Genomic DNA, 11,189 nt, shown 5'->3' on the forward strand with positions numbered 1-11,189 from the left:
TTCCCAGTCAGGTCACCCCATCGTGTATGACATTTAAATCTGGTTTCAGGTCGTTTCATGCAGGTAAATGTTAGGTTTAAGTCTGTTTTAATTAACTTCTTTTAATATCTGTGGCTGGGCAAACCTTGAAACTGCCTTTCAAGTATTTGATTTTGATTTTTTTTTTCATTGAAGACATGAAGCATGTGAGCTGAGAGTGGTACCAACAGCCAAGCTCACCTCCTGCTCTCCATTCTAACACCCTGTCTTCGGTCCCTAATAACTTTATCTCTTCAAAAGGCTGAAAGGCAAATTCCTCCTTTTGGTTCTCCTTTGGAGTCTCTCATGTTTTTTGGCTTTCTTTTTTTTTTTCTCCTGCTTCTATTTTTAGACCATTTTATGCCACTCTGTTTGTACAGCCAGTGCTAACATTTTTTTTTCATCTTTTTCTCTCCAGCTTGATCATGTGAGGAATATTAATCCTGCCACGGACTGGTTAGAAACTTTAAATTGATTAAGAGTGCAGAGGCAAAACGTAGCTCTAGAATCATGAAGACCCCATTCTGCTAATCCTGATGGAAAGTCAATGAAGCTGGGATTAATTAGGCTCTGAAACGTGCTATTCATGGATGTTCAGCAGAGCTTATAGGACTCTTGCTGTAAAACCTCTGAGATGGAAACATCTCAGGCTTATTCAAGGTCCAGACATCACTGAGGTCAGAGGGCAAACTACTATTGAGAGCAGAGAGTTTGGGGTCAGGCATCACAGGTTTGTGGTTAGGTGAGAATGCAGGGATGGAAGCATCAGTGTCCACTCATCAGAGGTAAGAATCACACAGCACTTTGCTTAGCTGCTGGATGAGCTCCAGCTGCGAGCGGCACCAGGTCCCTGAGAGCTAGGAAGAAACACCAAATCTCCCCCACAAATATAGGCACAGCTCCTAGGTCTTTGGCATGGTATGGGTCATGGTGAAGGCTGGAACGCTGTACAGCACCACTGACTGTCCCCTGCATCACCTGAACCTTCTGACAATGTGAGGCCACACTGATGTTTCACAGGTAGTGCAGGGGACAAGCAGTGGTGGTGGCTCCTCGCTCCTGTCTCAAAGATGTGTGTCCCCACAGGTGTGCCAGAAGGCAGGTGAGATCTCCCTGCTCAAGCAGCAGCTGAAGGACTCCCAAGCAGATGTCTCTCAGAAGCTGAATGAGATTGTGGGACTACGGACACAGCTGAAGGAAGGTAAGAACTTCCTGCGGGAGAAGGAGGAGCAGATCCTCACCCTGAAGGACTCCTACAGCTCCAAAAGCGTCAACCTGGAGATCTGCGAGAGCGAGCTACAGCGGAAGATGAGTGAGGTCCAGGTGCTGAGGGAAAAACTGAACCACTGTGAGCTGGAGGTCTCCAGCCTGAAGCGGACACTTGCCAGCATGGGACCTCCAGCACCTTTTGGTGGGGACCCTGGCGAGAAGCTGCGGGACCCACTGGCCTGTGAGAGCGACGAAGCCAAGATGCAGCGGCAGAGCGAGGACAGCGTCAACGCCTTGCGGAAGGAGGTGGAGCGGCTGCAGGCCGAGCTGAAGCTGGAGCGGCAGCAGCGGGAACAGCAGGTGATGGACTTCGAGGAGGAGCGGCGCACATGGCAGGAGGAGAAGGAGAAAGTCATCAAGTACCAGAAGCAGCTGCAACTCAACTACGTGGAGATGTACCAGAAGAACCAGCTCCTGGAGCACAAAGTGAATGAGATGAACACGAAGGCCACCAGTCCCCCGCACACCGAGGAGAAAAAACCATGGACTCCCTCCAGACTCGAGCGAATAGAGTCCACCGAGATCTGAGGTAGGACCAAGACAAGACACCGCCGACGTTTTCTTGCTGTGCATGTACTACCTACTCAAGCCAGGGATCTTCCAAAGGAGAACACGCTACTGTCGGAGCGGTGCCAGCCTGCTCGCACCGAGCTCCACCACCCTTACTCTGTACTTCTGTGCTCTGTAGGTAAAACAACTGTGGCTGTGCGTTGGGTTTCTCTCGATGATGTGGCATCTCTTTGGGTTTTGTTTCCTAGTACAGCTGGTGAGGGTCACTTGGCTCTTTCATAATCTGCCGTGACTGTTAGTCCGCTAGAAGCTGCCACCCCCTCTCCTACAATTCACCCCTCTTTGGTTGGTTGTTTTGGAGGGTTGTGTTTGGTTTCTTTGGTTTTCCAAGCATTCAAGTGCAGCAAAACAGTTCAAAGTGGCAGGTTTTTTTCTTTTCAGGGCATTTTTAGCCACATTGGCTAATGGAGCAAAGCTCTCAGGATCATGAGCAAACTCACTGTTCTGCATCAAGTATCCTGTCTAGACAGTGGTCTTAGTGAAGTCAGTGGGAGGTTGGCCACTGACTTCAGTGAAACCAGACATATCTCTACCAGATTACTTCCTCTTGCTAGCCCATGGCTACCATGGTTGCAAGAGGTTAGGACATCCTCGAGGAGCAGGATGAGCCTGTCCTGGTCACCTAAGCCAACAAGGAATGATCACCCAGCAGGAGCCTCTTTGGAGGCTCAGCAGAGCTTAACATATGCTGCGTTTTCATTTTGCTGTGGTTTCCTTCTGCAGTTCCATTCCTCTCCTGGGTTGTGACCAACCCTGGGAGCAGAAATACCCTCCCACTTCTGCCTTGGTTTTCCCCTATTCTTACCATATACTCAAGTTGTCTTCAGCAAGGAAAAAGCTTGGAAATCCAAGCTAGTTTCCCTTCCCAAGAGTCCTCTCACTTCCCAAAGTCAATAGAACCGAGGTTTGGGGAAGCCTCCCAACCCACAGATGTTTATGCAAACTGAAGCTTTAGCGATTTGCCCCAACAGTGGGCAACTGTGCAACTCCATTCCTAAATGAATGATGCTTTGGTGGACTCTCTCAGTCCAGGGTCTACTCCAAAAAGAGCATCTGAGCCTCACTCAGGAGTGAGCACACATCAGCACTGCTGCAAGATCACGACGGGGAGAGCGTTAGCCTTCAGTATGGCCACTTTGAACAGCACCTATCACAGCCCCACGTGGTGTCACCTGCTCTGGGGACAGAGATTATGCAGGCCTAGCTTAAGAAAGCAGTCAGCTACTAACTCTGAGCATGAAAGCAGTCACAAGAAGGGAAAACACTTAAGAACACACAGATGCTTGTGTTCCAGCAGAGTAATAACCAAATACTCTCTGCACAGACACTGAGAATGGTGCAGGCAACAAAAACCAGAGAATCAGAGAATACTATAACACCAGGATGGAAGGGACCTCAAGGGAAAAAAACAAAACAACATCCTTCAGCTTGAAAAAGTGGTCGAAGAAGACTTGGTTCTCCCTTTCATGGACAATTCTTTTTACCATGGTTCACAGGAAAGAGAAAACTGTTGCACAGTGGAGTTTGTACTGAGCAGGCAGTGGTCAAAGCATTGACACAAGTGGAAATTTGGGCTCTTTGTCCTAGGGAGCAGCCTGAAGAACAAAGCTAGAATTAGTCTTGGAATGTCTGTGACTCCAGGGAGAGTTTGGCCAGATCACATTTCATGTGCATACCACGGATAAACTTCAGGTTCTGAAAACCTTACAAACAACAGCCCTGAAGCTACACATTTTCCACATTTCCTTCCCCAAAAGCTCCCTCTCTGCATCACCACATTAGGCCTTCAAGTTAGGAACAAATGTGATTGTGGTGAGCTCCATACTAAGCAAATAGGCTGAGCAGGAGAGGGGAGACTCCAGTTAGTCCCACCAACCTCCAGCCAATGGCAACGGACAGTATTACTGGGCAGGAACTGTTGGTGGCTGGCAGTGACCTCTGCAACTGCAGAAAATGGAGATGTAGGATGAAACCCAAGCATTTCAGGATCCCAGATGATGGTACCTCTCTTCTCCCACTGCTTCTGCCAGTGAATTTAAAGCTGGAGGAAGACATAACCCCTCAATCTGGAAAACACCAGGGCAGCTCAGGCTAAACTCCTCTCCCAGGACCAGTGATAGAAGGAGGACCAGGTTGGGTCTGAGCCATGAAAGGTGTGGAGAAGAGTCCTACTAAGAATCCTGCAGATGCTCCAGCACTCTTGGACATCAACCTGTGCACCTCACTGAGGGAGAAATGCAGCTGCCCATCAGTGCCTCTCAGCAGCAGATGCCCAAATGCTCTGCTCAAACCTACACTTGGCCAGGCAAGTCCTGAAGTTTCCTCCATTGCATACACTGGGCTTTCCAGATGGAGTCAAACATGCCAGTGTCAGGGCTGGACATCTGATGACTTGTCTCATCTCATCTTTCTGTGCTTCTCTCTCCACAAAGCATGAACCCATGCTGTTCCTCCTCCTAAAACAGTTGTGAGACATCTGTGCTTGTGAGGGACTTTGCAGCCCTTGGCCAAAAAAGCAAGGCAAAAAGAAACCACAAGAGGCTTAGACACAGATGGTCCTGTGGTATTTTTGAGGCCACTAAATAAAACCCAACTCAGCAGCAAGTGCCCTGGCCACAGGATGGGTCCATTAACCTGGTGGATCATTTCCAACTTTGCTCCTCCTAGCCCCACTGACATTGAAGTTAGTTTCTCACTAAACACCACAGAAACCAGCACTTCCAGCAGACCCAGAGAGGTGATTCTGCCACTTTACTCTCCTCACCTGGCATACTAGGTCCAGGTCTGGAGCCCTCAATATAGAAAGGACATGGGCCTGATGGAACAGCTCCAGAGGAGAGCCATGAAAATGATCAGGGGGTTGGAGCAACCTCGGCTATGAGGACAGGCTGAGGGAGCTGGGGTTGTTCATCCTGGAGAAGCAGAGGCTCTGGGGAGACCTTATAGCAGCCTTCCAGTACCTGAAGGGGGCTACAAGAAGGATGGGGAGAGACTGTTTACAAAGACCTGCAGTGACAGGATGAGGCTTCAAACTAGAGAAGAGCAGATTTAGATTGGATGTTAGGAACAGGTTCCTTACTATGAGGTTGGCAGAACACTGGAACAGGTTGCCCAGGGAGGTGGTTGGGGCCCCATCCCTGGAGACATTAAAAGTGAGGCTCAACAGGGCTCTGAACAACCTGATCTAGTTGAGGATGCCCCTGCTGACTGCAGAGGGGGTTGGACTAGATGATCTTCAAGGGTCCCTTCCAACCCAGACCATTCTATGATTCTGATTTTGTGACTTCAGTCAGTGGCTCAAGAACACTCTGAATGATTGAGCTTGGCTTGTACACCACAATTCCCTGCTGCATTAACACTCAAGGAATGGACACTGGCATCACCCTGTGTGTGGGACACCTTCTGCCCAGAGCTCCTCACTAATCCACAGGGAGGAGAAGCAGGGGCTTGTCTGGATCCAGTCAGCAGCAGTCAGCCAAACCCTCCAGCATCCCAGGTTTGCTCTGTCACCTTCTTCCTAGATCTTTTTTGCAGTGGTGCCAGGAAGGAGTGTGTCTCCATGAACCAGAGAAACCTAGGGGCATACGAGTTTGTCTGGCTGCTGGATGGTGCTCAAATGCCCAGGGACTTGATGGTCTCACAGTGCATCCACCAGGGACTGCAGAGCTCCTTGGGATGGAGCAGGAGTGGCAAGGAGAGATTTTTCATGCTGGAGGAGGACAGGTCCACTCCCTTCACCACCTTCTTCACTGCATTACTTTGATCTAGAGTTTCAACCCAGATCTGAACAACCTTGGCTGTGGCCATCCCCTGGATGGCAGAGTACCCTGAAGACACTATTAAGATGCTGTGCTCCTGATGATGGTTTTCCCTCTCTTGGGATTCTCTCAGCATCCTCCAGGCATTCAGCTGTCCTACAGAAACCATCCCTCTGTGCTATGGTGAGATAAACCCCCAGGTGTTTTTGGCAAGTGCCCCAGCCAAAGTGCCACAAAGATTCCTGAAGAACAGGAATCCTGCCCACAGCTGGATGTGCTGTTCCCCATCATGCCCTCTCCCATGTGCTAGGACTGTGTGGCCACATGGTGGTGACCAGACTTCCTTGGAGATGGCTGCTGTTTGCTCAACAGAGATGGAACAAAATGATGGTGGGACACCTGAATTCCTGTTGTTTGTGCTCAGGTCTGGCCCAGATGGGAACTCATCCAGCTCTTTCCAGATCTGAACACTTTTACCCCCTGGCTGGCTGAAGTCTCCCATCACAAGCTAGGTCTGCAGTGAGGCTGTGGGATAAGATGGCCAAGAGGTGCCAGACTGCTGTTTTGATGGCACACCCTGGGAATGGCCAAGGAGGCTGACATCTTGTCTCTTGGAGGCTCAGGCAGGGCTGATAAAATGTTCCTGTCCCATGAAACTTCACAGAGTTTGGACTTGTCCACAACCCAGACATCTTCTCCTCCTTTGCTCAACCAGCTCTGGAGCTGATGGGACTCAATATGACATACTGGCTCACATGTAGTTCTCCACTGCCCTCATAATCTTGCAGGTGGTTAGTGCCTCTCCTGAAACAAGTCATCTCTAACTTGCCATTGGCCAACAGGAAAAGCTGTGGTCACTGAGGCTCTCAGCTCAGTTGCCCACACATGGGGTCCAGAGATATTAGAGATGCTCTGTGATACTTGATATGTGGCACTAGCCAATGAGATCCAAGACCTATGGGAGACCCAGGCAAGGGGTGGGAAGAGGTGGAGCCCCTCTAGTGCCACATCACCCACATGTGGGCAACTGAGCCACTCTCCAGGCACAGCCACGTGGCCATTACATGAGCAGACAGAGGCCACTGATCAGGTCCAGTAGCTTCCATCCATGAGGATCTCAGCTAAGCAGGCAATCCTGGTACCAGGGCAGGTCTAAGCAGCTCCTTTTAGCACTTGCTGTGAGGAGGGTTGCTTTGCTCCACAACCATTCTGAGGTTGGTCTCCATCATTGTGAAATGCTGACCCTAGCTCCCCTTATGCAACCATCACTCCTGTCTCACCCTGAGGGTGAATGCTGTAGCCACAGCACATTGTTGTGCTTCACACAGTCTCACTTAGCTTCTGCCACTGTCTGGTAGCAGCCAGCTGCTGTCACTGGCAGTAAAAGAAATCACTCCTGGGTTTCCACACCTGAGGCAGCAATGGAATTGTGGCTCTTCTGTTGCTAGATTCCACCGAGACAAGTGGACTTGGAGGGCAACACCAGTCCAGCTCTCTACATGCCATGATTAAATGAGGAGACAAAAATCTCTGTGGCTTCTCTGTGGGTGAGCCCACGCTGCCTTTGAGTGGTGAGTGCTGTGTGCAAGGTGCTCAGCACCTCCTGAGCTTTTGCTGGCTGTAGTGGAAATGGTGGGCAGGGTGCTCAGCACCTTCCAGGAGGGCAATCCACATGGGATTCCAGCAGAGCAGCCTGGTGTCACTCCACCCTGCCTTGATGCTATTTTGTCATTTTGAGTCAGGACTGTGCCCTGGTCTGGTTAAGGCTGAGGTCCCCTCTGCCCATCTTTGTGTCCCCCCTAAGCCTTCTGGCAGACAGTGCTCAACCCTTGAGCTCTTCTCTCCAAGGAAAGGACCAACCTACCCTGCTCCTGCCCCTTGCAGTGGCACTTTATAGCTTGCTTAAGACAGCAAGCTCATACACAAGGTGTCCAAAGATCTCTGGGGGGTGTTGGATTGCACGATTGGAGCCACCTCCGCTCTCTCCTGGGGAGGGATGAGGCTGGTGTGGCTGGAAAAGAGGAATGAGATCTCCCTGTGTCCCACCTGGGAATGTTTGCAGGTCGAAGAGAGGCCTTTCTCTGCTGCATAGGACAGCGTAGGAAGGCATTCCTGAGTAAAACTATTGTCTCCAGCTGGTTGCACCAGTATCCTCCATGTCCATGCCAACTAGCTCCATGCATTGCTCAGGAAGAATGTGGACCAGAGGCTGTTCCCAGGAGGCAATTCCCCTTTTTTCTTGTGAAGAAGGGTGACAGGCCTCCTATAGTTTATCAAACAGATGCTACTGCTGGGTCCAGTTAAGGGCTTGCTCTGGCTCACTGTGAATTGGCCAGGAAAATGTGTATCCCAAAAGCTGGTGGTCCTGCTGGCTGCCCCCTTGGTGCCCTATTCCCAGCTCACCCCAGGGCACCCTTAGCACCCTCCTTACCAAAGAACCACCTTTCAAGGTGAAGACACCATGGTCTTTGCTTCTTCTGCTTGAGGCACTGAGGGCATTTCTGCCCAGTAGCTCCATGAAGGCTCTTGGCTCTGCTCTCAGCTTTGCCAAGTGGAGCATGGGTCAGTGGGAGATCTGTGCTTCTCCACCCACAGTGTTCCTGTGGATGGGTGCTTGGGTAGGTCTGGCCCTCAGGCACATGACTCTTCACTGTGCCTCTGCTCCTCAGCAGTGCTAAGCCTCCTCCACTCCATTCCTGCCCAGCCCATGACAGCCTGCTGATGGGCAGTGACAGCTCTCACTTCTGGCATGGCTGGGAGCAGGTCTAGCTTACCATTACTTTAACCCAACCCTTCTGCCTAAGCCTTGAAAGCCTCTTTCCAGAGTTACTTTTCACCAAGCCCCACTGCTGAAGATCTGTTCATCACAATGTCTGCGCCCTGCTACTCCTCTGCCCCAGCTCTCCAGACTCCACTGCCTCCTTTTAGATCATCACCACCCCCGCTGTCCCAGGAGCAGTCAGTGCCTCTCCCAGTACCCTCCCAGATACAGCTGAACAAGATGGAACTAAAGCACAAAGCCCTCACTGAGAGCTGTGTCACTGAACCCTGTCCTCAGAGGAGCTTTCCAGGCTGCTGATCCTCACTTCTCTCCATCGTTCCCATGTCAGCTAGATCAGCCCTGCTTCACCTCCATGAGCAATCTTGGTTCTTGTTGAAGTACAACTCCATGACTTGCAATGGCCTGAGATCATTATCTGGGGCTTCACACCATCACAATACCACTCAGCCAGCTCTGAGGCTGTCCTGGTCCTTCCACACTCTGGAAAGACAGAGGAGTGAGGGGTGCATGAGTGTCCCTGCTCCACAGGGGCATGCACCACCCACACCACCTGGTCCCCAGTGCATCAAGGGATTGGGATCACATCCAGCTGTTTGCAGATGTTGGCTTCACAATAAGATGTTCTGTGATGGAAATGCCACTGCTGGCAACACTAGAAATTAACTTCTGCATTTTCAGGGTAAGCTCCCTCCCTGGTTCTCCTACTGAAGGGGACTGTGTCAGGTCTGGAGCCTGGGACAAGCTCTGACCTGCAGGGTTATGTCCTCATGGCTCCTTCACAGATCTGTTTTCTCAGGCAGAAAGTCTCTTTCTGTCCCAAAGCAATAGGTTTTTCTAGAGAGGTTTTAAAGGGACTATTCCCAACTCTGATACCTGCAGGCAAGCCAATGTTCCCTTGAGTACCTTCATAGCTCCAGCTGTGAGCTCTCCTCCTTTGGAAAAGTATGTGAGGTCCAGTTTGGCTCCAAATAATCATCAATGTTTTGAGCTTGCTGGTCCTCATTTGTCTGGAGAGCCCAAAGCTGCCTGTACCCAGAAGGCCACCAGTCTGGGTCCCCAGAGGTGTGGTCCATGCCCCTCTGGTGCTCATCCCATGACTGTTGCTGAGTCCCTGCAGCAGGTCTTTTCCATTAGCTCACCCATGTGGGAGCCACTGGGTCCCCTGGGGTGTCTGAGCTCACAGAGTCACATTAAGTGACAGTGGGAGACCACAGTGCTGAGAGCCAGGCTGCCCTAGGAGCCCTCTGGGAGGAGAGGGTCCCCTTTCCCCCATGGGTGGCATGTGGGTTCCCTTCCAGCAGCTGAAGGGAGCAGAACACAGGCAGGGCAGAGCTCCAGCACCGGTGCCAGAAGCATTCCACCGCCGGTGCAAAACTCTGAATGCTGCACAAGTGGCCAACGTGTCTATGCAGTCCCTTTCCACGCAGCGGTATCCCCGCAGAGCCCAGCCCAGCGCTGGAGCTCCTCCAAGGCGTCTTCGTTTGCACTCACTCGGACCTGGTAATCGCTGTGAGCCGAGAGGAACCCCTCTTGGTCTTTGCCTTGCACCGGGCAGTACGCTTGTGAGGGTTCCCTCAGCCTAAATCGATGCACGTCGCTTAAGCCGCCTGTCTTCTGCGTCCCGTTCTCCAGCAGATCAATAGGTGTGGGGGTTTCTTCCCCCTTCCCAGCCCCCACCACCAAAACCCCAGCTCCCTGCTGGGAGAAGGTCAGGTTGGGCCAACCAGTGCCCCCCGAGCAAGCCTGCTGTCTGATTTCACCAGCAATAACAGCCCCGCCGGGGAGCTGCAGGCTGTGTCTGTGTGTAGGACCTCAGCATCACAAGGTCCAATCTTCTAGACCCACCCAACTGTAAATTCAACCCCAGCCTTGTGCTTTCTTTTCCTCTCGTTCGTTTCCTGACGCCTCAGTCTCTTCTCTTTTTTTTTTTTGCTCTTACTGTGAATCCAAACAAGAAGTGTTCTGAACTCGACTCCATTACTGTTTCGTTCCTGCGTTGACTGTTGCTGGTTCTCTGAACTACGTTTAGGAGGCTTTGGAAAAACAAGCAGAAGGAAAAAAAAAGAAGAAGAAGAAAAAGAAATAGCTAAAAAAAAAAAAAAAAAAAAAAAAAAAGAAATAGTAAAAAAAAATGAAGAAGAAAAAAAAAAGAAGAAAATAAAAAGAAGAAAAAAAAAGAGTGAAAAAGAGAAAATAGTAAAAAAAAAGGTAAAAAAATCCATTTCAAATTTAAAAAATCAGTTTTAAATCTAAAGAAATCAATTAAAAATTAATGAAAAAGAATAAATATATATATATATATATATATACTTCAAATAAAATAACAATAAAATATTTTCAAACAGCTCCCTCAAGTTGGGTGTTTCTCCCATTCACCAGTCACTCCCAACACACTGTGGTCACGACTTCGCCTCTCTGGTCAGTTGTAGTGAAAGCTAAAGAGGCCGTTACAAAGAACGAGACAAAACACAGCTTTCCAAGCTTCCTGTGCTGCAAAAGGTGTATCCCAGTCTGAAATCCTTATCAGGATTCCCACCACACTTCCCACCCTACTGCTAAGTCTGTTGTATGTTTCCATGGGGTTATCCAGATGTGAAGAGCTACTGCCTTGGCCATTTTCTACCGTGACTCTCTCTCTCTGTCCGGAGGTATGTATAGATATAACTAGCCATGCAGATCTATATGTATACCTATCTCTGACTCTCCTCTCTTTACCTGACTGTGAAGGATTTTTATTGGGCAAAATAAACATGGAGAAAGGCCCCATTTTAACAACCCTATTGTGTTGCTTT

The 11,189-nt window shown here is 50.1% G+C and overlaps 1 protein-coding gene across 3 annotated transcripts in view; it reads left to right on the forward strand.

Annotated features, from left to right (window-relative positions):
- Positions 1 to 10,497, forward strand: part of LZTS3 (leucine zipper tumor suppressor family member 3) — a 41,543-nt gene extending 31,046 nt beyond the window's left edge. For all 3 annotated transcript variants that reach the window (XM_068149443.1, XM_068149445.1, XM_068149444.1), the window contains exon 4: positions 1,105 to 10,497. In XM_068149443.1, the coding sequence (XP_068005544.1) occupies positions 1,105 to 1,815 (711 nt within the window). In that variant the 3' untranslated portion in view covers positions 1,816 to 10,497. The remainder of the gene's footprint in view (positions 1 to 1,104) is intronic.
- Positions 10,498 to 11,189: the final 692 nt, after the last annotated feature.

This window comes from Melanerpes formicivorus, unplaced genomic scaffold (genome assembly GCF_026170545.1).
Source record: "Melanerpes formicivorus ecotype bairdi unplaced genomic scaffold, bMelFor1.0.p_v2 SCAF_18, whole genome shotgun sequence".
NCBI lineage: Eukaryota > Metazoa > Chordata > Aves > Piciformes > Picidae > Melanerpes > Melanerpes formicivorus.